The following is a 27429-nucleotide window of genomic DNA, read 5'->3' on the forward strand; positions in this document are numbered from 1 at the left end:
TTCTGTAAGCAAAAGGGGTCCCTCCAGCTGCCTCCAGGGCAGGAGCTTCAGCTCCTTCACACTGCACCAGAACGCTACTTTAGGTCCTTAGGTGAAGCCATGGGGAGGAAAATGGGAAAGCAAATTTGAAGTATATTTTTAATATCTGTTACATTCTTTAAAAACAACTCTTCAAATTACCGCTTCAGAACCACTAAGACCTTCTACTGGTTCTATCTGACTGATTACTTATAACCTCAAATTCTATACATGTAATTAAAAGGAAAACATAAAAAAACCTCTTACAAACTCTCTGTTCTTCCTGAGTCTCTTTTAATGTTTACAACCAAACACGCTCAAAGTTCTGGATGACTATGGAGGCAGCTCATTTCAAGTAGCTGAGAAAACCTGCAGGTAATACAGGCCTTATTTGGGCCAACATGGTATTCTTGTGTCAAAATTTTATTTGTTTTGGGTTTTTCTATCACTGCTGCAGTTTATAATAAGATAATCTTGAGGACAGTATTTTTTTTTGGAACATGTTTCTAAAACTGTGACACCAATAAAAGCAACATAAAGCAATTTTTACTCTAGATATTAGTTCAATTTATCTTGTACAACAGTCCTTAATTAGACTGACTTGCAGATTGCCTTCTTTCCCCTATGTTGGTGATAAATGTTTTAATTTAATGAGAGAATGCCAAGTTTTGTTTTTAAAGTTATTTTGATACTTGCACTAAAAGGAGATTGCTTTTAAATTGGAATCAACTTTAAGAAAGTACAATTCAGATAGTAGTAAGTTGAGAAACTGAAGTTTAGAAAGGGAGATCTCAAAACTAACAATTTCTTCTATTGAGGGTAACAGGAGCCAATTTACTTGAAGTACATTATTTAATAAGTAAATGCAATTATGTCTTTAGAAACGCTAAAAACAACTTACAAAAAGCTGGAGGAACTTGAGGATTCTTTTGTGGGTGAGTATATAAAGTGCATTCCCACTGATAGGGTCAATAACTGGCAATCTGTGGATTTTATTTTTGATCAAGGAGTATACAGCATCGAAGAGGCTGTGGGAAAAGTCATTAAAGTTGTTAGGAGGCTTTCAAGAAAAATCAGAACATTTGGACTACCCCTGCCTTAAAGCACTTTCAGTGTTTTTATTATTACAATAATTACAGTGTTTTGGAAGAGTTTTAAATTAGAGATCTCAGCAAATTTTTCATTTTTCACAATCTATGTTAACATATCTCAAATACAAGTACAAGCTACAAATCTCTAGAAGAGGAGTTTTTTTTTGGTTTGTTTTTTTGAGATAGGGTCTTGCTCTGTTGCCTGCTGTCATGGCTGACTGCAGCCTTGACCTCCCAGGTTCAAGTGATCCTCCCACCTCAGCCTCTTGAGTAGCTGGAACTACTGGCATGCACCACCTTTATTTTTTGTAGACATGGGGTTTTGCCGTGTTGCACAGGCTGCTCTCGAACTCCTGAGCCCAAGCAATTCACCCACCACGGCCTCCCATAGTGCTGGGATTACAGGCATGAGCCCTTGCGCCCAGCCAGGAAGAGGAGTTTTTTTTTGAGTGTATTTAGTGATTTTATTTGAAAGATAATATAACCTAAATCCTTAGAAAAGCAAACAGATGCATCATATTAGCAAGAGAGCAAGGGCTGTAGCAGCAAGCCCCCTGCATTGGTGAGTGGGCAAACTGGCTCTACCCTGGGCCGGCCTGGCTAGTAGATATTGTAGGGCCAACACTTCTGTTCTACTTGGTGCCTCTCCTGGGACTGCCAGTAAAAAGGTTGTTACATCTTTTTGTTAGGACTTGTAAATAAAATGAAAATAAATGCTTTAATCTTTCTCTGTACTGGATTTGAGTTTGAAAGATGCTTTTACACAAATGTGGAAATGTATCACAGCCAAACCAGAAGGCTGGATAAAAAAGGATGGCCCAGACGACTACATAGAAGGCAGCTCACGTTCTGACTACATCTGAACTGACATCTCACATACACTGATGTTTAAACACTAGTGTGGAGCTGAATTGCCACAGGAGTTGTTTAAATGCATATTCCCAGGCCCTATCCTGATTGAGCAGGTCAGGGGTAAAAGCCCAAGAATCTGCAATTTCAACACACCCCCCAGATTGGCCGAGATCTTCATGATGGTTTAGTATGACCCTATTACTAGCCCATTATCAATCCTTAGCAACACAATGGCTGTGATTTTTCTAGTGCTGCTAGGTTTACTGAATGCATACAGTGTAGTTGGAATTAAGGAGGCCATGGGAACTGTTTAGAATGAAGAACATGTTTATTTCTTTCTTTCTATTATGGTGATAAAACACATACATCTGAATGAATGTTTTCAAAGGAAAAAAAAAGTTTACCTTGCATCTGGAGATATATTCACTAAAGGCTTAAATGTTTCTTGTAAATAAAGCTCTGCATTTATAGAAAGAAAATATGCAGTTAGTAACACATTTGCTGTTTGCAGTTATTACATAAATTCAAATACCCTTCAGTTTACAGTTAATAGAAGGATTAAAAACTCAAATAAAAAGAAATTTAATTTGCCTAAAACTCCTGCATTAATTACAGTTATGGCTATTTTAAACAACTTCCAAACTGTTTTCAGGATGTTGCATTTGAAGAAAAATTAAATATTAAAAACCAATTTGACAGTAGGTGTTTATAAAATCAGGAAAAAAAGAAATCTGATAAAAGAGCAATACCAGCAGGTCACTAGAATGCTATCAGGTTCATATTACTCTCAAGAAATGAAGCAATTATGAAATTAAAAAAATTAATTTCCATAAGTTATAAGATAAAATCAGTTATAACAAACTTTGTTCTTTAAATATTCTTAAGTATTATACCAAATTAATGCTCAAAACCTACTGCATTGTGGGCATCTTTCCAGCATATAAAAACTTTTTTTCTAAAGATATCAACTGCAATTAATTTGCTTTTCCAAAGTTTCTTTTTTTTTTCTGAGACAGAGTCTCACTCTGTCGCTCAGGCTGGAGTGCAGTGGCATGATCTGGGTTCACTGCAATCTCTGCCTCCCAGGTTCAAGCAATTCTCCCACCTCAGCCACCCAAGTAGCCGGGACTAAAGGTTCACGTCACTATACCTGGCTAATTTTTTTTTGTATTTTTAGTAGAGATGGGGTTTCACGATGTTGGCGAGGCTGGTCTCGCACTCCCGACCTCAAGTGATCCACCTACTTCAGCCTCCCAAAGTGCTGGGATTACAGGTATAAGGTACTGTGCCCAGCCTAATTTTTTTTTTGAGAAGGAGTTTTGCTCTGTCGCCCAGGCTGGAGTGCAGTGGCACCATCTTGGTTCACTGCCTCCCAGGCCCAAGCCTCTGCCTCCCAGGCCCAAGCAAGTCTCCTGCCTCAACCTCCCAAGTAGCTGGGATTACAGGTGCGCACCACCATGCCTCGCTACTTTTTTGTATTTTTAGTAGAGACAGGGTTTCACCATGTTCGCTAGGCTGGTCTCGAACTCCGGACCTCAGGTGATCCACCCCTCTCGGCTTCCCAGAGTGCTGGGATTACAGGCATGAGCTACTGCATCCGGCCCTAATTTTGTATTTTTAGTAGAGACGGGGTTTCACCATGTTGGTCAGGCTGGTCTTGAACTCCTGATCTCAAGTGATCCACCTGCCTTGGCGTCCCAAAGTGCTGGGATTACAGGTGTGAGCCACCACTCCCGGCCTTGCTTTACCAAGGTTTCTATACAGAAGGTGTTTAAGAATATTTTGGCATTATTATTACTACCAAATACCATGTAATGTCAAAATGTAAATATACTTAAACCTTGGTCTAACAGTACTTGTACAGTAGAACTGGATAAGAAGTATCTATCTTGGTGTTATACAATCTCTGTACAACAGGCCGTACAGATCCCATGACAAATTTGTTTAGCTTGGTTTGACAAAGCTGTAATAAACCAAATCCATCACTCAGTGAAACTTCTAAATCACATGGATTTGAAAGGGCCCCTGGGGTGTAAGAGAACTCCAAGATGTGTTCTGATTTCACAGCCAGTTACAAAGCTTGCTTCTCCTATCAAGCATATTATGGGAAACATAGAACCAAACTCTTCAATTTTGAATCCAAAATTTTCCTTTAGTTGGTCCCTCCATTTCTACCAGTGTTTCCTTCAGCACCCTGCAGACTGGGTCTGCCGTGATTCCCACCCCCGGTCCTCTCCACCAACCCATCATGACAAGTCTCCGTGAGACCACCACCTTCACAATCATGAAATGTGAATTTAAGAAACGGTTCCATGGCAGAAAAGAGTATCATGATTTTATAGGGTGAATGTCAATGTGACAAAGAAAAGAACATGGTCTTCAAATTACTTCCATGCTATTTGCTCCAAGCCATCTAGTTTGAGGTTCATTTGTCCTAAGTTTCTCCATAATTTGTAAAGAAACAATTACTAGGTTTAAATAAGAACAGATGCTTGCTTTGGTTCAAGTTAGGCATGCCTCTGATGCATTTCTTAATACCAAGGCAAATCTCTGAGGGTTGGACTTAGTAGAGAACGGTGGCCCCACTGTGGACAGCGAGGTGGAGCTTGGTTAGCTCATTCATCTTCACATTCCTGGCCCTAGGATAAGGCCCTGCCTGCTGTAGGTGTCCTATACATGTCTATAAACAGAATGGACAATACTTATATTGTTCAGCTTTAGTACAGTAGCATACTATCAAAATTAAGATAGAAATAAAGAGAATGTTTTAAATAACATTTTATGATGAGCATTTTTTCAAGTGTCTGTTGGCTGCATAAATGTCTTCTTTTGAGAAGTGTCTGTTATACAAACACTTTTTGATGGGGTTGTTTTTTTCTTGTAAATTTGTTTGAGTTCTTTGTAGATTCTGGATATTAGCTCTTTGTCAGATGAGTAGATTGCAAAAATGTTTACCCATTCTGTAGGTTGCCTGTTCACTCTGATGGTAGTTTCTTTTGCTGTGCAGAAGCTCTTTAGTTTAATTAGATCCCATTTGTCAATTTTGGCTTTTGTTGCCATTGCTTTTGGTGTTTTAGACATGAAGTCCTTGCCCATGCCTATGTCCTGAATGGTACTGCCTAGGTTTTCTTCTAGGGTTTTTGTGGTTTTAGGTCTAACATTTAATTCTTTAATTCATCTTGAATTAATTTTTGTATAAGGTGTAAGGAAGGGATCCAGTTTCAGCTTTCTACATATGGCTAGCCAGTTTTCCCAGTACCATTTATTAAATAGGGAACTCTTTCCCCATTTCTTGTTTTTGTCAGGTTAGTCAAAGATCAGATGGTTGTAGACGTGTGGTATTATTTCTGAGGGCTCTGTTCTGTTATGTTGGTCTATAGCTCTGTTTTGGCACCAGTACATGCTGTTTTGGTTACTGTAGCCTTGTGATATAGTTTGAAGTCAGGTAGCATGATGCCTCCAGCTTTGTTCTTTTGGCTTAGGATTGACTTGGCAATGTGGGCTCTTTTTTGGTTCCATATGAACTTTAAAGTAGTTTTTTCCAATTCTGTGAAGAAAGTCATTGGTAGCTTGATGGGGATGGCACTGAATCTATAAATTACCTTGGGCAGTATGGCCATTTTCACAATATTGATTCTTCCTATCCATGAGCATGGAATGTTCTTCCATTTGTTTGTGTCCTCTTTCACTGGCCATTAGAAAAATGCAAATCAAAACCACAATGAGATACCATCTCATGCTGGTTAGAATGGTGATCATTAAAAAGTCAGGAAACAACAGGTGCTGGAGAGGATGTGGAGAAACAGGAACACTTTTACACTGCTGGTGGGACTGTAAACTAGTTAAACCATTGTGGAAGACAGTGTGGCGATTCCTCAAGGATCTAGAACTAGAAATGCCATTTGACCCAGCCATCCCATTACTGGGTATATACCCAAAGGATTATAAATCACGCTGCTATAAAGACACATGCACACGTATGTTTATCGTGGCACTATTCACAATAGCAAAGACTTGGAATCAACCCAAATGTCCATCAATAATAGACTGGATTAAGAAAATGTGGCACATATACATCATGGAATACTATGCAGCCATAAAAAAAGGATGAGTTCATGTTCTTTGCAGGGACGTGGATGAAGCTGGAAACCATCATTCTCAGCAAACTATTGCAAGGATAAAAAACCAAACACCGCATGTTCTCACTCATAGGTGGGAACTGAACAATGAGAACACTTGGACACAGGAAGGGGAACATCACACACCAGGGCCCGTTGTGGGGTGGGGGGAGGGGAGGGGGGAGGGATAGCATTAGAAGATATACCTAATGTAAATGACGAATTAGTGGGTGCAGCACACCAACGTGGCACATGTATACATATGTAACAAACCTGCACATTGTGCACATGTACCCTAGAACTTAAAGAGTGTGTGTGTGTCTGTGTGTGTGTATATATATATATAAAGTACGTATGACCACACACACTGCAGTCTTTCCTGCTACAATGATGATTCTCAATGGAGAATAATGTCAGCACATCAAAGAAGTTGTATTATGGCCGGGTGGCACATGCCTGTAATCCCAGCACTTTGGAAAGCTGAGGCAGGTGGGTCACCTGAGGTCAGGAGTTCAAGACCAGCCTGGCCAACATGGTGAAACACCATCTCTACTAAAAATACAAATATTAGCCAGGCATGGTGGCAAACACCTGTAATCCCAGCCACTTGGAAGTGTGAGGTAGGAGAATCACTTGAACTCAGGAGGAGGAGGTTGCAGTGAGCCGAGATCGCGCGACTGCCCTCCAGCCTGGGCGACAAGAGCGAAACTCTGTCTCCAAAAAAAAAAAAAAAAGGAAGTTTTATTAATAAATCAAATTCATACCATTTTACTTTTGTGTACTATAATTTAACAGCAACTGAATACAAAGTACATTAGATTAACTAAATGTAGAAAACCAGGAGAAATCGTGTTTTTCATGGCTCAGTTTAACCATGTCCTCTGGTTTGAAAGTGCTTAAAGAGTGTTACTCCCTGGTCTTTGTTCATTTTGTTCTTTTCTCCATAACTTAACAGTCTCAACTCTTTCTCATACCCCCATTCCATCAGGGCACCTTTGTCTTTTTTAGGTAAAATCTTTTACTTTTTAAATTTTTAAATTATCATTAAAACAACTTTTAAATGTTAAAAAAAATAACATTTTATGGAGCAGAGAGAAAAGGATCTGCAAAATTAAAACACATTTTTCATACTAAGCATAGCTTTCCTGATACTAAAAGATTTTAAAAGTCCAACAGTGCTTACCCCTCCAGGTTTCAATTTTATGTTCCTCTAATTCATAAATCTGTACCTGAAAATAAAAGAATTCTTATTTATATATATATATATGACACAGAAAAAATATTTGGAAAATGAAACAAAACATAGCTTTCATAATAGCATTTTCTATTCACAATTAGAAAATGAGGTGGCCAGGTACGGTTGCTGATGCCTGTAATCTCAGCACTTTGGGAGACCAAGGTGGGCAGATCACCTGAGGTCAGGAGTTCGAGACCAGCCTGGTCAATATGGTGAGACCTCATCTGTACTAAAAATACAAAAATTAGCCAGGCATAGTGGTGCCTGGAGTCCCAGCTACTCGGGAGGCTGGGGCAGGAGAATTGCTTGAACCCAGGAGGCAGAGGTTGCAGTGAGCCGAGATGGCACCACTGCATTCTAGCCTGGGCAACAGAATGAGACTCTCTCTCAAAAAAAAAAAAAAAAAAAAAAGAAAAGAAAGAAAATGAGGTGAGATATAGAGGAAAAAATGTATCTGCAAGTTTTTTGTTTTTTGTTTTTTTTTGAGACGGAGTCTTGCTCTGTCACCCAGGCTGGAGTGCAGTGGCACGATCTCCACTCACTGCAAGCTCTGCCTCCCGGGTTCACGCCATTCTCCTGCCTCAGCCTCCCAAGTAGCTGGGACTACAGGCGCCCGCCACCACGCCCAGCTAATTTTTGTATTTTTAGTAGAGACGGGGTTTCACTGTGTTAGCCAGGATGGTCTCGATCTCCTGACCTCGTGATCCGCCGGTCTCAGCCTCCCAGAGTGCTGGGATTACAGCTGTGAGCCACCACGCCCGGCCTTTTTTTTTTGAGACAAAGTCTCACTCTGTCACCTAGTCTCACTCTGTCACCCGGGCTGGAGTACACAAGTGTGATCATGACTCACTGCAGTCTCAACCTCCCAGGCTTAAGTAATCCTCTCAACTCAGCCTCCTGAGTAGCTTGGACTACAGATGCACACCACCATGCCTGGCTAATTTTTGTGTGTGTGTATTTTTTTTTTTTTTTTTTTTTTTTTTTGTAGAGCTAGGGTTTCACCATGTTGCCCGACTGGTCTCAAACTCCTGGGCTCAAGTGATCTACCCTTCTTGGCTTCCCAAAGTACTGGGACTACAGGCGTGAGCCGTGCCTGGCCTGTATCTACAGATATTAGAAAAACTTTGGGCTGCATATTTAGATATAACTGCTTTTTTTTGTGATTTTGATATCATAATCTACTGCTGAGATTTCTTATATGGGATTTGCTGCATGTCACAGAAATCTATCTATTCAAAAATCATACTTGTGCTGAGTTTGCTAGTTCAAAAGCAGAGGTATGACCATTATAAGGAAAGCCAGTATTCATTTGCATTGGTAATATTTAAGAAACAATAGATTTCATGGGAAATAAAAACAAGATATTTACAAGATCTTCAGTAAAACTTCCTAAGGGTATGGTTTTTTGTTTTGTTTTGTTTTTCGGAGACGTGGTCTCATTCTGTCATCCAGGCTGGAGTGCAGTGGCACGATCTTGGCTTGCTGCAACCTCCACCTCCAGGGTTCAAGTGATTCTTGTGCCTCAGCCTCCTGAATAGCTGGGATTACAGGTGCCCGCTGCCACACCCAGCTAATTTTTATATTTTTAGTAGAGACAGGGTTTCACTATGTTGGCCAGGTTGATCTCAAACTCCTGACCTCAAGTGATCCACTGGCCTCGGCCTCCCAAAGTGTTGGGATTATAGGCATGAGCCACTGCGCCCGGCAAGAACATGTTTTATGAAGAAACTCATTTTTGTATTTTATGTAAGAATTTAATTATTGGATAATATTGAGCATTACGCATAAAGCAGTATTAATTGAATTAACTTATACCTTTTAAGTACCCCAAATAGGACCAGTTAAATAGAGTATGCAATTCTGTCCTTCCTCCCACCCTCATGAACAAACAAACAGAAACTAAAAACACAAAACCAAGCAGGCCGAATCTCAGATACCACAAAGTTAGATGAAGGACAAAAGTGGTTTTGAAGCTACGCTCTTCCAGAACCACTGTACCAGGGACCAGAGAGTTCTGCTACTAAAATTAGCCAGTAGCTGTCTTTTCCTAATGAGCAGGAAAATGTCAAAACTGAATTTCATTTTAATGACTCATTTTTTCTTCTTTAAAATCACAAAGTACATAGAATTCTTGTTCTGCAATTGCTGGGATAACTGAATTAAGCTCTACCACATCAACAGGCCTGCAGAGATAAGCAAAACGTACAGAACGTCTAACTAACAAATAGAATTCTGCTAAGCCGAGGAATTCTGAAAGCTGAATAAAGAATCTATTTCCTTTTATTTTTCCTGAGAATTCCTTCTTTGAGTTTCATATATATGACTTACGGTAAAGATAGTTTTATACTTAAGTTCCCTGCACGTTATATATATTTGGAAAATCAACCACCACCAGCACTCCATACCAAAAAAGAAAAAACTGAAAACATTAAAAATCTTAAAATACACACATATACCTATACACATACATAGACATGTACAGCCCAATTACTGACATAGGAACTGGAGCCACTTACCATAGGCGATTTATAGTATCTATGTAGTATATTTATGAAATCTGTAATTGTTAGCATTCCTGGAACAAAGAATTATATGTTAAAAACAAAGCTATGAAAACATTTTAAAAAATTCCAAATGACAAGTGAGCTTAGAATATATACTAGAAGAGCTTATAAAATACATTTTGAAGATATCAAGCAGAGTTTAATATATTATTTAAAACTATTGATGTGTTAATTGTGCATACCAAACTGGATATACAAATTTAGTTGAAATTAAACCTGACAGTAAGTACTATGGAACTAACCACAGAATTTGGAAATCAATGAGAAAACTTATTAATTGATACAAATTTGAAAAAAGAATTGCAGTTACATGTAAATAATTTTAAATGCTTTAAGATAAAGTATTCCATAAGCTTGAGAAACGTGACAATTCTGGGCACTTGGATTGTTTCCCAAGAAGCATTCTAAACACAATGGTTTTAACAAACAGTTGCCATGTATTGAGTGCTTTTGATGTGCTAGACACTAGGATGACAGGGATGAAAAAGACATGAACTTCTTCCCTGATGAAATTAAAACCTAGAAGCAGGCGTAACAATCATTTCAAAATCATGTGAAGAATACTAAGAGAGACAATGGCATTTTCTGCTGTGATTCATAAGATAAGTAACGATGGCATTTAGATAGCTGTAAGTTACACAACAGTTTTAATAGTATAACAATGGTCTGGCAGAGACATCAGTCATGTTTACAGCATCTAATTTGCCCTGCCAAAAAGGTGTGCACCAGCGAGGTGAGTGTGAGGCCCAGGGATGCTGTATGCCATGTATGGCCCAAAGTGGGGCGGCTGGCTCACATCTGACTGTGGTGTCCTACGTGGGGTTTGTTCATTGGGCTGGTAAAGACATATAAGCTCTTCAGAGAGCCAAAAAGTTGCTAAATTAAAAGAAATTCAACAACAACAAAAGCTCCATAAAAGTTACAACAGTGTGTATTCTCAATGAGGAAGCAAAGAAAAACAGGACAACAGTGTTTGGACCTTACTAGCAGTTCCACCTTCTTACCCAGTATGTAAAAGCAAGGATTGTGTGTGTGTGTGCGTGTGTGTTTGTTGTTGTTGTTGTTGTTTTGACAGGGTCTCGTTCTGTCACCCAGGCTGGAGTACAGTGCAGTGATCATGGCCTCGATCTCCTGGGCTCAAGTGATCCTCCCACCTCGGCCTCCTGAGTAGTTAATTTTTGTATGTTTTTGTAGAGGTGAGGTCTTGCTATGTTGCCCAGGCTGGCCTCGAACTGCTGGGCTCAAGCGATCTCCCTGCCTTGGCCTCCCAAAGTGCTGAGATTATAGGCATGGGCCACTGCACCCTGCCAGCAGGAAAGTTCTTTAACTTGGAAACATGTTTACTAGGTTGAATTCCAAACTGGCATCTATTAAAATACTTCAGGCTTTCTGCTTTCAAGGTTTCCATTTTCGGTTTTCCTCAGGCCCACACTGCTTACCTACAAAACTTTGTTTTTTACTCTCCCACAGTGGTGCTGCTCGGACACCGTTGGCTACCAAAGCAAAGAAGGCCTTTTTAACCTGAAGAAGAAGAGGAGAAACAAAACACACTTTCAAAGTCCAGGAAGAAAAATATGTGTTTTTTTTTTTTTTTTTTTAGACAAGGTTTCACGCTGTTGCCCAGTGGCACGATCTTGGCTCACAGTAACCTCTGCTTCCTGGGTTTAATCAAATCTCTCACCTCAGGCTCCTGAGTAGCTGGGATGACAGGCATGCACCACCATGCCTGGCTAACTTTTGTATTTTTGGTAGAAACAGGGTTTCACCATGTTGGCCAGGCTCATCTCGAACTCATGACCTCAAGCAATCCACCCACCTCGGCCTCCCAAAGTGTTGGGATTACAGGCGTGAGCCACCGCTCCTGGCCAGAAAAATACCCTTAACTAACACATTTGACCAAGTGTTACCAGTTATCTTCCACAGTAAGTTTTGTAAGTTTGATAAGCTAAAAATAACGGAATTTATTAACATTACCCCTAAAGGCATACAGGGATTAGAAATTATTTTTGAAACTGAAATAATGCAATTAATTTCTATATTTTTCTTATTGTATCTGAAGACTCTTGTCTGCATAGATACTTTATATAATTAAAACCATACAAAAGAATTAAACTTCAGGGTCTAATATCTCTTATATATGGTTATTAATTCATCTGAAAACACTGAAATTGTATCAAATTACCTGAAATAAAAATTTTAATTAATTTTCAGCTCAGTGCTGAAAATGATCCTGTAAATTCAGACAGCAAATAAGTACAGGGAAAATGTCCAACCTTATTAATAACCCAAGAAATGCAAATTAAAACAAAGTATCATTTGTAGATGCTAAATAAGCCAATATTTTAAAGCCGTAGCTCCTAATACAAGGGCTATTATAAAATCACTGGTAGCACCGAACATTGAGAAAATATTTTTTCTAACACAGCTTGTGTCAAGAATCACAAAAGTATTCATATTGCTTGAGCAACAGCTTTTTCTCTTTGAATTATTTTAGGAGTGGGATTCCTGAATCAACAATGTTCCATGTGATATTACTTCTAATCTTGAAAACTGAAAAAAAAATCCACCTCCCAAACAAAAGAAAACTTACCAAGTACTAGCATACCAATGAGAAAAAAATCAAATAATTAACATAATTATGATGTTTACATAACTATATCAAGAAAGGTCAATGACAATAAAAACATAACTGTAAAATTATACATTATGATACTTACAAAAATACGTGTTTAAATGGAAACAATGAGAAATGGGCAAAAAAAAATTAAACTGATATATTAAGAAGCTGGGATGGTAAAATGTTTCTTTAAAAAAGGTGTTACATTACGGTATGGTATAGTTTTTTTTTTAACTAAAAGTAAATTATTTTCTTCTCACTCACTACTTAAAAAAAACTCTTGTTGGCCAGGCATGGTGGCCCACGTCTATAATCCTAGCACTTTGGGAAGCCACCTGAGATGCACAGATCACCTGAGGCCAGGAATTTGAGACCAGCCTGGCCAACATGGTGAAACCTCATGTCCACTAAAAATACAAAAATTAGCTGGGCATGGTGGTGCACACCTGTAATTCCAGCTACTCGGGAAGCTAAGGCACAAGAATCACTTGAACCTGGGAGGTGGTGGCTGTAGTGAACCGAGATCACGCCACTGCACTCCAGCCTGAGTGACAGAGACTCTGTCTCAAACAAACAAACAAGCAAATGAACAAACAAAACAAACAAAACCCTTGTTAACTTAATAATGAAAACAATTGCAGGAACCTAGGGCAGATGACTTTAGGACTAATAACTTAGTACCTATTTATTCCCTTATTGTGATACACTTTGCCTTATATGGAACTACTCATGATGTATCTAGTTCACCTATACAAGAATATAAGGACTACTGGTGCATCAGGGGAGCTCATCGATTATTTCATGCATTTATTTTAATCAATCCAGCACTGAGTCCTGAATATAGCAGGGATTGTATATATTAGTCAAATGAACTACAAGAGAACGAAGATGGGGAAATGAGTAGAGCCAACCCAGTGATGTGGGAGAGCAACAGTAACTGAGCGGCATCCAGAAACTCATCAACTGTTTCTGAATCACACCTTTATCAAAAAGGCACAAACATACACTGTTTCTGTAACTAAATGGCATCCAGGAAAGGTGTGCCCATTTGAATGGTTTGCTATTTGTACCCTGGGCATCTCTGATCGTGGTCCTAGAATATATTATAGAAGAATATAGTGGAAAAGTCACATGTTAAAACACACTGAATATCTAGTAAGTTTGCTAAACTGGTTGGAATAGAATGGGAATGGGGGCACCTTTTATGTTTTATTTGTATTTTATTTTATTTTTTTTGGGACGGGGTCTCACTTTGTCACCCAGGCTGGAGTAGAGTGGTGTGACCTTGGCTCACTGTAGTCTCACTGCACCCTGCCCCCACCTGCCCCCGCCGGGCTCAAGTGATTCTCCCACCTCAGCCTTCCAAGAAGCTGGGACCGCAGGCACATGCCATCATGTCCAGATAATTTTTTCTTGTAAAGGCAGGATCTTGCTATGTTGCCCAGACTGGTCTCACACTCCTGGGCTTAAGTGATCCTCCTGCCTCGACCTCCCAAAGTGTTAGAATTACAGGCATGAGCCACTGCGCCTGGCCAGGGGCATCTTTTAAAAGCACAAATTGCTTACCGTTTCCTTCAAAATGACAGATTTAGCAGAGAAAATAAATGTTAAAAAACATTCATGAGGATCATTCATGAAACCCTAAGTAGCCATAGGTATTGAAAAGCTATTCCAGAAAGTTCCGAGTTTGGCATAATGAAATAGTTGAAAACAACTATACAAGTTGTACAAAAGCCAGGAAACACTATTTGAAGGCTCTGGAGGGCATCAACACAGGGAGGATTCTGGGAGCCACAATTCTTGAAAGAAAAGAAGGCTATGAATTGAGCACCACATTCATTCTGCAATTTTTCTGAGGGCTTTTCCCACATCATCTTCACACAGGTGAATTTCAACAAGAAGCTGAAATTTATCAAGAAGAATCAAACAAATCCCAGGTAAGATAAACACAAAGAAAACCATAACTAAGCATGTCATAGACAAGATGCTAAAAACCAAAGGTAAAGGGAAAATCAGCCAGAGGGAAAAAGACACATTGACTTTCAAAAGGGTAACAATCAGGCTGACGGCTGACTTTCCAGCAGAAACTGTGAAGGTCAGAAGACAACAGAAAGAAAACTTTAAGATGCTAAAAGAAAAAACCTGCCAAGCTAGGTTAGCGCATACATCCAGTGAACACATCCTTCAGAAAGGATTCGCAAAATAAGGTTTCTCGGATAAACAAAAGCAGAGAAAACTGTCACCAACCAACCAGCATTAAGAAATACTTAAGGGAGGCCAGGCGCAGTGGCTCATGCCTGTAATCCCAGCACTTTGGGAGGCTGAGGCGGGTGGATCACTTGAGGTCAGGAGTTCAAGACCAGACTGGCCAACAGGTGAAAAAACCCCATCTATACCAAAAATACAAAAATTAGTCAGGTGTGGTAGTGAGCACCTGTAATCCCAGCTACCTGGGAGGCTGAGGCAGGAGAATCGCTTAAACCCAGGAGGTGGAGGTTGCAATGAGCTGAGGCCATGCCACTGCACTCCAGCCTGGGTGACAGAGTGAGACTCCGTCTCAAAAAAATAAAAAGAAATACTTAAGGGAGTCCTTTGTACTGAAGGAAAGATTCTAGACCTGCACAGAACTGCAGGAGGGAACAAAGAGCACAGGAGAGGGCAGAGATGTAGGTAAACATAAATCAATACTGTGTAAAGCCAGAGTAATGATATCCTGTGGGATTCATAACTTATATAGAAGCAAAATATACAACAATAGCACATAGGGTAGGAGAGGGTTTAACTTCTGTATACTTTTTTTGCATTGTTTGGGAGATGGTAAATTATTATTAAAAGATGGAGAGTAGTAAGTCAAAGATGCTACGTAATCTGTAAGATAGCCTCTGAAAGATTAACAAAAGAATGTATAACTAAGTTCACATGTTCTCATTCATTTGTGGGAGCTAAAAATTAAAACAACTGAGCTCATGGAGATAGAGAGTAGAATGATGATTACCACAGGCTGGGAAGGGTAGTAGGGGTGTGTGGGGGGGCAGGAAGTAGGGACAGTTCATGGATAAAAAATTATAGTCAGCATGAATATGATCTAGCATTTGATGGCACAACAGGGTGACTACAGTCAACAATTATTTATTGTACATTTAAAAATAACCAATAATTGGGATGTATGTAATGTAAATAAATGATAAATGCTTGAGGTTATGGACACCCCATTTATCCTGATGTGATTATTACACATTGTATGCCTGTATCAAATTATTTCATGCGCCCCTTAAGTATATACATACGAGTACCCACAAAAATGAAAAAAGAATGTATAACTAAAAAGCTAGCAGAGGAGAAAAATGGGTTAAACATAGTTTGTTAAATCGAGCGAAGAAGGAATAAAAGAACAAGTCAATAGAAAACATAAAAAACGCATAGCAAGATGGTAGACAAACCTAACTATAGCAGTAATTGCATGAAATGAAAATGGACTAAACAGTAATTAAATGCTATTCTAGGCATTTATTGTATGGTTTAATTGCAATTGTTAATATAGAAAGTAAATGAACCTTGTATATGACCTAAGTCCTCGGATCCTATCAAGGACTGCCTTTCCCTAATAAGGGCGGAGGAGTCCAATGGATCTAAACCATAGAAGAGGCCATGTGAGAGCCAAACAAGAGGGCTTCCTTTAGTGGACACATTTCTAGAAGCTTCTGGAAGAGACTATTGTATCCAGCTTCAAGACATAAATGACTGAGCAGAGTGGACATCTACAATCAAAAATCTCTGGTCAAATGATATAGTAATTAACAAAACCCAAGAATAAATATTGTTATTAGCTTAGTTTGTGAATATTTTGATATTTTGATATTTAATGTTTACACCTTGTACAAATGATCACATGTAGATCCAACAGATTTTAAGGGACATTTTTACACTACAGTGAGCCTCATCACACCTCAAGCTTAAAAGAATGATACCAACAAAAGCAGGGGTTTAATTTTAACACTCAAATATGATGACTGTTACTTCAGACTCGGAAAAAAAATCCTGCTTCCCCATGATAAATTCTCAGACTAATCTGCTACGAAAACGTTTAGCCCCCCAAATGCTGCAGTTACTATTTACAGTGAGGCCACTGTGAATAACACAAACAGGAAATAACTGCATAACACCAATTCTTAAGGTGGCAAATACATGTATGGAAACTATACGGGGTAATAATACGGATGTTAGAAACTGATCACGCATGCTGAACCAAGTTAATTCTGAGATGAAAGACACTGATGCTGCATGGTCAATGGCAAGGAGGGATGGAGGGAGGAATTAATTTCAGACAGTATCGGTCCAATAGAGAGATCGATGTATGTATGTATGAATGACAGGGTCTCGCTCTGTTGCCCAGGCTGGAGCGCAGTGGCAGGAACATGGCTCAATGCAGTCTCAACCTCCTGGATTCAAGTGATTCTCCCGCCTCAGCCTCCTGAGTAGCTGAGACCACAGGTACACACCACCACAGCCAGCTTTTTATTTTGTTATTTTTTGTAGAGACAGGGTCCCGCTATGTTGCCTAGGTGGCCCGTGAACTCAAGTGATCCTCCTGCTTCTGCCTACCAAAGTGCTGGGATTCCAGAGGCAAGCCACTTCACCCAGCCCAATGGCAAGGTTTATAGAGAGAAAAGTCCCAGTGAAGTAGTAGTTCAAGGGCAAAGAGAATGTTAAGAATTTAATGTGAAAAGTGGTATCTCTTCTGCAACAGAAGGTAAAACAACCAGGGCTCACGGAAGTACATGGAGTGAATTAAGACGCCATCCCGCTGCTTGTCAACGAGCTAAGGTGCTACACCTACTGGACTTCAGCTTCTTGTTTTCCACATAAAATGCGTATCTCTACAGAACAGGGACACTGCTTCATTTCTCAAACTGAAATCACACGCACAGCAGCTCACTTCATTTTCCGGATGGCCTCAAGCACCAAGGCTTTCCCTCAGGCCCCTTCGCCCGCCAGTTGGGTGGTGGCCACTCAGTCACTTAACCCTCTGTGAGCCTCAACATTCTGTTATAAAATGGGGCTAATGGATATTTCCTCACAGGTGTAGCGTGTGGATTGAATGGACTAGTATTTGAAGATATTCAGTATAGTACTCAGCATTAACAGCCAAGAAGAACAAATGCTTAAAATTTCCACCCTATATTGACCAAACCAGAAGCCAACAGAAATTTATTTATTTTTTTTTCATTTTGGAGACAGGGTCTTACTCTGTTGCCCAGGCTCGAGTATAGTGGTATGATTACGGCTCACTGCAGCCTCAACCTCGTAGGCTCAAGTGATCCTTCTGCCTCAGCCTCCTGAGTAGCTGGGCTCACAGGCACGTGCCACCATGCTTGGCTAATTTTTAAATCTTTTTGTAGATATGGGGTCTTGCCATGTGCCCAGGTTGGTCTCAAACTCTAGGCCTCAAGTGATCCTCCTCCTTCGGCCTCCCAAAGTGCTGGGATGAAAGATTTATTCTTTTAATTTCACCCACATACACCATTGACCTGTCTGCAGGTCACTGAGGAAGTCTCAGTTCCATCCTTCAAAGACCTCGTATAATATTCCAAATGTACAAGACACTCATACAATGCATTAAAAAGCAGTGTCCTGGGAGAGCTCGTGAGGGACCTGACACTTTTGTGGTTTTGCCGACCATCTTCGCAATAATGAAATCTTCTAAAACTTGGCTTTAAGAACACATGCATGGAGCTGTTTATCAAGCAATTTAAAATTACACTTGGAAAATTCTCCATAATTACAGATGGCACAGGGTGTTCCAATTAACTAATAAACAGGATACAAAGAGGACTAATACAATCTGGTTCTCATTTGCAGGAAAAATCCTGTCAGGGGTCTCGAGTACCTTTGAAAATTTCTTTCCTTTTAACTGATATGCAATTTGCTCGAACTATGATTAATTTTAAAATTTATATTTTAATAGGATTTTCAAACAAGCAAATGTGATAATTAGATAAGAAAAGATGGGAAATAAAATTTTCATAGAGAGGTAAGTTTTTAGAATAGTGGGCAGGCCCGAGCTGCTCTAAGAGACTCTGGCAGTCTCTACCAAGGTGCACATCTGTGTTCCCGGAATGGGAAGCTGGTTCCTCTGATGCCTCACCGTTTTCCACACAGCTTCACGCTGATTTTCAGTAACTGACTGTGAAGCTTTTAAAATTAATGCTGGTATCTGCTGCATCAAGAAGGGTCCAGCTTCTGAAATATGGTCCTTGAGACTCTTCTCCGTCCAGGCCCAGGCCTCCCTTGCCAGCTGCATGACTCCTTCCTCCCTGAACTCATCTTCCGTGCCCCTCCATGCCCCAGTACTCCTTCAACTTCAGAGGAACAGCTGTCCACCATTATCATGGAAGGACTGTTTTCTGGAGGAAATGAACTGCTCCAGAAAGAAAACACACAGATAGGAACATGGGGCCTCCGGTGAAAAAGACGGCTGGCTACTGCTCTTCAGTGAAGCCCACCAAGCAAGAAGCCCACGTGTGAACTCGGTGTGTCCATGCCAACTGTTAGCGGTCACTCTTAATTATGAACGAATGGGCAGCCATCTGACAGCGCCCTGAATGCTGAAGTCACACAAGTCCCAGTTTTATACAGATCTCACTAGAACGGTTAGGGGAAAAAAAATCTTACAAAAAGTGGAACAGAAAGAAAAATGGAAAAATCGATGGGAAAAGAGTATTAAAGATCAACTCAGGGGGTCTCAGAGCTGCTCACTGAAGTTCCAGAGAAAAGCAAGCACTGGGAAGAAAACGATTGAGGAAAGAATGTAAGGAAGGCTAGGCACGGTGGCTTTGGGAGGCCGCAGTGCTGAGGATCGCTTGAGCCTAGGGGTTCAAGACCCATCAGGGCAACATAGCGAAACCCGGCTTCTACAAAAAATAAAATAATTAACTGAATGTGGTGGTGCACGCCTCTAGTCTCAGCTACATGGGAGGCTGTGGCAGGAGGATCGCTTGAGCCCAGGAACTGGGGGCTGCAGTGGGCTGTGACTGTACTACCATACTCCAGCCTGGGTAACACAGTGAAACCCTATCTCTAAAACAAACAAATAAATAATGTACAAAAGAAACAATGCAAGGACTAGAGACCTGGATACTAAGAGTGTCAGGTTCCAGCGGGAAGTCACCTGCCTGGCACCATGAACTGACCACAAGACACATGATGATGGAATTTTAGGGTACCAGGCAGAAAGCGAGAGCCACAAAAGCTTCAAGGGGGAAAAATAAAATCACATATAAAGGTTGGGGATTTTAAAAAAACAACAGATTTATCTTTATCAGCACTGGTAGCTAGAAGGAATGGAATGATATTAGTACCTTCCAAATTCTTAAAAATGATTTCTGTTATGGAATTCTAGATGTAGCGGTCTACAGGTTGAACATAAGTGATATATAAAATTTCAAGTAATACATTCCCATGCATCTTTTCTTGGGAGGTTTTATGGACTCAGTGTGTTTGGTTCAACGGCTCAACAGGTTGTTTCTGTGGAATATGACAAGAGTAAGTAAGGCACAGGAGCAAGAGACTATGTCTTTATTGTCAGTTTTTTGGTACCACTTGACAGATGTTATCAATACTGCTTTGAAAAATTCTCAGTCACTAGTCTGCTCTGCTCCAGCACATTCCCGAGCCCCAGCCCATGTGTGGCAGGGGCTGCCATTCTCCCTCCCTGGTTCTCAGCCAGTTTTCATCTTTTCTAGAATATTCACATGCTCTCATTTCTTCTGTCCTTGATGCCATATCAAGTGATCCTATGTATAATTTTGCATACTGAGGAATCTTTCTGCATTTCCATTACTATCAGCTATCCCACCTGGTTTCAAGTCATCTGTAAATTAGATGATGCCATCAACAAAATCAATATTCAAGTCATTGTTCCAAAGCTGAAGAGCGTAGGGCACAAGAAAGCTCTGGCGTACCCCCAGTTTCTCAGCTGGGGCTCCCCAGAAGGCAGAGTGTATTTGGGAATGTGATGCCAGGGAGCAGAAGTACAGGAAGGGAGGAAGGAGACGGGTGGGTGGGTGAGTCAGTGCAGGACGCATTCCTGAGCCGCCGCCGCGGGGCCCACTGATGCTGATGCCAGCGAGATCTTCCTAGGACTGTATGTAGCTGCTGGCTCCCGTCCTCCCCTGGCGGAGGAGGCTGGGGCACATGGCATGGTCCTGAGCTGAGGGCCGTCCCACTGCCCCTGCACAGAGTAGGGAGCACTGGACTATGAGGTGATGTGAATGGATTTGGAAATGGCACACGAGAGGCATCCAACACAATTAGAAACCTTACTCCAGGTTGATCGAGATTTAAACATTAATTGTTCACTTGGCTGCCAAGCTGCAGCTCTGCGTCTCATCCTCTGGGACCTCGTGCCAGGCTCTGCCAGCCTAGTCTAGCTGGAATCCAGATGTGCCTGTTGTGGCACAGCCATCTATGCAACAGCCACAAAAGAAAGGCAGGTGAATCTCCTGCAGATTTTGTTTTGGTCAATTCATGACAGATTGCATTCATTCATAAATCTCAGCTGGGATTGATACTACATTCCCCAGCCTCCGCTTTTTGAGAAATCTATCTGCTCTGTCATCTCTAGCCTCCGAAATCAGATCTCTTCTCCGCAATTCCTCCAATACCACGAACATTAGGAATCTCCTTTGTAAGTTCCGTTTGATGCTAGAATGTGATTCATCTGGATCAGAAATGAGACAGGGTTTGTGCTGACAGGTGCTCTCCACAACTATTGTGGGCTTTAGTTTCCTCGAATCACTATTACTTTACCTCTTCCACTTTGAACATCATTTTCCTTGATAATCAACAAAGTATAATTTGAGCTGAACAGTTCTGTTTTCTCTTTGTTGACATCAGCAGCATCAGCCTGGAACAATAGGGCTGGGGCTTCTCTTTCCTTCTTGCTTTTAAAATAATCAAGCGCCCCTTCCCTTTGTGCCTCTTAATTTTAACACTAAACTAGGATTGTCCTGGGCAGCTCCCTCCTATTCAAGCTCTCCTTTTACTTTACTTCTGATCATGTGCTCTGCATTCTATATTCTCTACTCATTCTTTGAGGTGGGTGGATCACTTGAGGTCAGGAGTTCGAGACCAGTCTGGCCAACATGGTGAAACCAAGCCTTTACTAAAAATACAAAAATCAGCTAGGTGCCCGCCTGTAATCCCAGCTACTCAGGAGGCTGAGGTGGGGAGAATTGCTTCAAGTGAGCCGAGATTGTGCCACTGCACTCCAGCCTGGGCGACAGAGCGAGAGTCTGTCTCAAAAAAAAAAAAAAAAAAAAAAAAAGTGCTTGGTAAACAGCCACTTATTTGGATACTTGCTTGGTTTTTATTGGCATTATTCAAAATCACAATGCCTAGAATAATGTAAGCAACAAAATGAAGTTGTTCTGGATTATAACCCAAAGAATAAAATAAATATCCATAAATCCATACTGAAATAAATGACTGAATAAATAAATAGATGGAGAAGAGACAAATCTCCCTTGCAGAAAAATCTCAATGAACTCACGTAGCTGCTCAGCCCTCACAGAGGTGAAGCGTCACTCCCCACTGGCTAAGTGTGGGCTGTAGGTGGTGACTTCCTTCTTGGGACTACGGCATGGAAAGGAGGAAGAAGAGGAAGGATCTCATGGTGGAAATACCTGGCACACCTCAGCCAGGTAATGGGGAGTGGTAAGTCCCGCAGGCAGTAAGCACCCTGGAGATGGTGTGATGAAAAGGGCACTTTACCTGTCTCTGGCCTTCCTCCTCCAAAGCCACATTCCCAGTCTAATCATGATAAATCATGCAAATCTCAATAGAGGGCATTCTAGAAAATACCTGACCGACACTCCTCAAAACCATCAAGGTGTCAAACACAGGGAGCGTCTGTCTGAGAAGCTGTCTCACCTAAGGAGGCATGATGATGAGACGTGATGGGGTCACCTAGATGGGATCCTCCAACAGAAATGGCATTATGTAAAAACTAAGGAAATCTGAAAAAAGCATGGACTTTAGCAAATGATCATATATCAACACTGGTTCATTAACTGGGACAAATATAGACCCACACTAACGCAAGATGTCAAAATTAAACTGGATGTGGGGTATATGCAAACTCTCTGTACTAGCTTTGCCATGTTTCTGTAAATCTACAACTCTTATAAAATAAAACATTTGTTAAAAAAAATAAAGCTATCATTTGTAGAGTGTTACTAAAAGAAGTCACATTGCCACTGTGAGGAAAAGCCTAGATCGTTCCTAATGCTTCCCCCACCAATCCTAGGGTGTGAGAATTTCATTATAAAATTTTATTTATTTTTGGGCCTCTCATAATTCTTGAGGTGTCATCTTTTGGAATCACTAACTGATGTGGTTTGGCCGTGTCCCCACCCAAATCTCATCTTGAATTGAAGTTCCCATAATTCCCACGTGTGGTGGGAGGGACCCAGTGGGAGGTAACTGAATCATAGGGAAAGTCTTTCCCATGCTGTTCCCACGATAGCAAGTCTCAAAAGATCTGATTTTTTTTTTTTTTTTGACAGATTCTTGCTCTGTCACCCAGGCTGGTGTGCAGTGGTGCAACCTTGCCTTCTGGGTTCTGAAGGCAAGGTTCTGAAACCTCTGCCTTCTGGGTTCAAGCAATTCTCCTACCTCAGCCTCCCGAATAGCTGGGACCACAGGTACCCACCATCAAGCCCAGCTAATTTCGTATTTTTAGTAGAGACAGGGTTTTGCCATGTTGGTCAGGCTGGTCTCAAACGATCCACCCACCTCGGCCTCCCAAAGTGCTGGGATTACAGGTGTGAGACACCACACCCAGCGATCTGATGGTTTTATAAAGAGGAGTTCCCCTGCACAAGCTCTCTCTCTCTGCTTGCCGTCATCCATGTAAGATATGACTTGCTTCTCCTTGCCTTCCACCTTGATTGTGAGGCCTCCCCAGTCACATGGAACTGTGAGTCCATTAAACCTCTTTTCCTTTATAAATTACCCAGTCTCAGGTATGTCTTTATTGGCAGCATGAAAACGGGCTAATACACTAACTGATACCTATCTTTCTCTGAATTCCTGGGCTTGTCTGGAAGGGAATGGGATGTCCCCCCTTTCTACTGTGCCAGTCATTAAGTTACTGTCTCTTGGCTCCATGTCCACCCCTCTAACTTGGCTCGGTGATGCTGGGACTTTGTAGGCCCTGTTTTGGTGTTGCCAGCTGGCTCTATTTCAGGCTCTGACAATAAAGGAGTCTAGGGAGGGACTCAAAGCCAGAGCAGGAGGAAGCTTGCTCCTCCCGTCAGCGGCCAGCAGGGCTCCTGTCTGCCTGCAGCTCCCGTGAGCTCCACCCAGGCAACGCCCTACCTGCACACTGTAGGAGCAGCAGCTGAATACAGTTTGTTGTTTTCCCATTTTGTGCGAAATGAGCTTCCTCAAGCCCCACTCCCACTCAGAGACATAAGCACCAGCTAGAAGGCACATGCCAGGACGCCCTCTCCTCCATGACCTGTAGAGTACACCAGACTCAGCATCAAGGTAAAATGTGGGTCACTGAGCCTCATCTCCCCATTTCAGATTCGGGTCTGAGATTGGGTCCGATGAGCTGCGTTTTTATAAGTTCCAGTTGATGCTGAAGCTACTGGTCTGGGAACCAGACTTTGAGAACACTGCCTTAGAGGTCTTTATTTATCCTTTCAGTTACAAGTTAACTTAGATCCAGTTAACATTTGCTTATGTTCTTTTTCTGTTTAAATAACTGGTGTGGCTTCTGTCTCCTGACTGAACCTTGACTGATTAAGAAACTGGCACCATGGCCGGGCACGGTGGCTCAAAACCGTAGTCCCAGCACTTTGGGAGGCGGAGGCAGACAGGTCAAGAAGCCAGGAGTTTGAGGACAGCCTGTCCAACATGGTGAAACCCCACCACCTCTACTAAAAATACAAAAACTTAGCCAGGCGTGGTGGCGGGCGCCTGAAATCCCAGCTACTTGGGTGGTTGAGGCACAAGAATTGCTTGAACCTGGGAGGCGGAGGTTGCAGTGAGCCAAGATCATACCACTGTACTTCAGCCTGGGTGACAGAGTGAGACACTATCTTAAAAAAAAAAAAAGAAGAAGAAAGAAAAGAAACGGCCAAGACTGGTTCCTAGAAACAGAGGACTTGGAATTGGTTTCCCATCAGTGGGTTTAACACGGTGTTGAGCTCTTTGTCAGTGGGAAATCAGATTCCTGTAATCCAGGGCAGGCCATGGCACTGTGACTAAACAAGCCATCATCTGTGACTGTGGTGATATCTGGGTGCCAGGGCCCACATGGCCACTGTACCGGCCACCGACGCAGAAGCCAGGACCAAAGGACTCAGTGTGAGAGCCTCCTGTGAGTACGCTGGGGCCTCTGAGAAAACCACAAGCCCAGGTCCGGGACCTGCACTCACAGACAGAGAACCCAACAGCCTCTATGGCAGTCCCCAGAGAATCTATTTCTCGTAGCTACAGGGCTGTTTCCAAAATCAAACACAAAGCATAACTCTGCGGGGTGTGGATGCACAGGCAGAATTGGCGGCATCTCTGGGTTTGATGGGAAAGCCGGGCACGGATCTGGAAGGAGCGGGACCCCGGCACCGGACAGAGGGACATCTGACTGGACTCACATGAAGGTGGGATTCCAGATCCGGGAGTTCCTCCGAGCCTCCCATGGCAGTGGGAACGGCTGGCTCTCCAGTGTCTGAGAATCACTCGAAAGCCCAGTGACAGGCTTTCCTGGGGCAGATGCCTAGCGCAGGCCTCTCACCCTCCCAAAGAAAACCCCAGCCAGCCATTGGTGCCCCTTGACCTGTAACTGGGGACAAGTTTCTGCATGCAGCAGGGGACGAAACCACTTATACGCCAAACAAACTGTGAGATCTTCCATTTCACAGTTGCAGAAACCGAGGAAGTATGTATGGGAACAGTGCTAGTAATGTCAGGACAAAGACGAGAAATTTAACACCCGTTTGGTGGGACTGATTGCTCTGAGTGGTCTCACCAGTAATGGTTCGTTAACATTTTGCAAACGTAGCCGGCAGTGGCTCTAAGCGCTCACTTGGTTGACTGCCTGAAGTGTGGGGCACTGCTGAGTCCATGTTTAATAAGGCTGAGATGCCAGGCTTCTGTGGCACAGTGAACTATACAGAAGGAATCCACAGGCTTAGGGAGACAGGGGCACTGGCATGGATTTGTCACGTGCCACCTGCACATTCCATACCCAGAGGACACTCCTCCTGGAGCCCCTGAGGAACATATAGGTGAGGGACCCCTTCAATCGGAAAAGTGAACTTGTCACTGCAGCAGCTGTTCCCAATGTAGTATCTTGGGGGACCTATAGCCCCTGCCTGGGCACATACTCCTTTCTCTATACCAACCTACAAGGACCCCTAGACAGAGTCTGCTTTACCTGGCAACAGGACACTTTCACCCATGTGTCTCAAGGCTGCAGCACCCCCGCTCTGTACCTTATTATGGTCTGCAGAGAAGCTGGCCATCTTCACACCGCACATTGCCACACTGGCCCATACGCTGATGGCAATGTGGGCTGGACTGGACAGGCACGAAGTAGCAGAGCTCTACGTGCCTCTGTGAGATATGTGCAGGGCACAGCGTGAGGGACAGACCCCAAAGAACGAGCGGTCTCACACCCCAGAATGGCCTGAAACACTGGAGACAGCCCTCCAATGGGAGCTTCAAGTTGTCACTCCATACTCCACCTGCCACTGCAACCACCAGGCAGGTGTTTTGGAGGCAACATGCACCACATGTGCGTGTGCTACTCTGACACAGGTACTGAGTGACACTAAAAGCTGTTTTCAGAGAGGCCCGGGGCAAGATCAGGCATGTGGCAAGTCCAGGTTGCTCTTCTGTGTGGCCTTAGGATCCAGCAAGGTTGATATTAGGGATGCTGTAGGAAGCCTCCACCAAAAGGAAATTTACAGAGTAGACACTGAGGGTTTTGAGGGAAGATTAACTCCAAAACAACCATGTCTTCTCCTGCAGATGACTTTCCCGCTGGGAAACAGTTCTGGCTGATTGCGCCAGGCCCTTGCAGAGACTGAACAAGCTAGCCATGAGACGCGGAGACCATGCAACCTGAGCTCCCCATCGCGAACAAGGAACTACCAGGCCCTCCAAGCCGAATGCTGAGTGTGCACAGCGACCCTCTCTCACCAGGCAGAGACGGGGCTTGCCCAGGCCTGTGAAGTACACGGACGCTGCACGGGTACATGATGCAGCTGCTCTGCCACTGGTGCCTCCCCTACTTTGATCCACACCCAGACTCGGGGGAGCTCCTTATGAGCCACTGACTGACGGAGAAAAAGCTGGGCTTGGTTTCCAGGTGCTTCTCCTGCTGGGCTGGCCCCTGCTGGCACTGCAGAGTGTGGCTCTTGAGGACAGTGGGGATTACATCCCCAGCAGGCTGACCTCCCAGCTGGACATCTGATTTCCACTTTATCAGGACGGAGATGGCCAGGACATATCTACACGGATCCCCAGGGTGATTCCAGTATTAAACCAGGGGAATCTCATGGAACCCAACCGCAGGGAGTCCAGTCGGCCTCTCAAGAGACTGAAGATGGAAACAGAAAAGCCAAGCCCGAGACTGCTCGTCCCGCCTCATTCTGGCGGCACACCCTCCCACTCTGCTCTCCTCTGGTCGGCTCTGTTCTACTCCTGTCTGCACACACTCTTTCAGCTTCCCTGCAAGTGGCTCGCCTTGGTCCCCAGAGCAGTTATGGCTCTGAGGATGTAGTACCCTCAGAGGAACGTGGTCATTTTGAGTACTGTTCTGCAGCTTACTTTTTTTTTTTTCCTAATAAATGAATATACTCTTGACAAACATTTTCTCCAGTATGCAGTATTCTGCTATACGCCTATGCGAGGATTTCTT

The 27429-nt window shown here is 42.5% G+C and overlaps 1 protein-coding gene across 3 annotated transcripts in view; it reads right to left on the bottom strand.

The window, feature by feature from the left end:
- Positions 1-27429, bottom strand: part of PRKAG2 (protein kinase AMP-activated non-catalytic subunit gamma 2) — a 323168-nt gene that overhangs the window by 11386 nt on the left and 284353 nt on the right. For all 3 annotated transcript variants that reach the window (XM_007983534.3, XM_073009507.1, XM_007983536.3), the window contains 5 exons: positions 11320-11401; positions 9833-9891; positions 7263-7308; positions 2366-2420; positions 920-1046 (listed from right to left, as the gene is read on the bottom strand). In XM_007983534.3, coding sequence (XP_007981725.2) covers positions 920-1046; positions 2366-2420; positions 7263-7308; positions 9833-9891; positions 11320-11401 — 369 coding nt within the window. The remainder of the gene's footprint in view (positions 1-919; positions 1047-2365; positions 2421-7262; positions 7309-9832; positions 9892-11319; positions 11402-27429) is intronic.

Source organism: Chlorocebus sabaeus, chromosome 21 (assembly GCF_047675955.1).
Source record: "Chlorocebus sabaeus isolate Y175 chromosome 21, mChlSab1.0.hap1, whole genome shotgun sequence".
Classification (NCBI taxonomy): domain Eukaryota; kingdom Metazoa; phylum Chordata; class Mammalia; order Primates; family Cercopithecidae; genus Chlorocebus; species Chlorocebus sabaeus.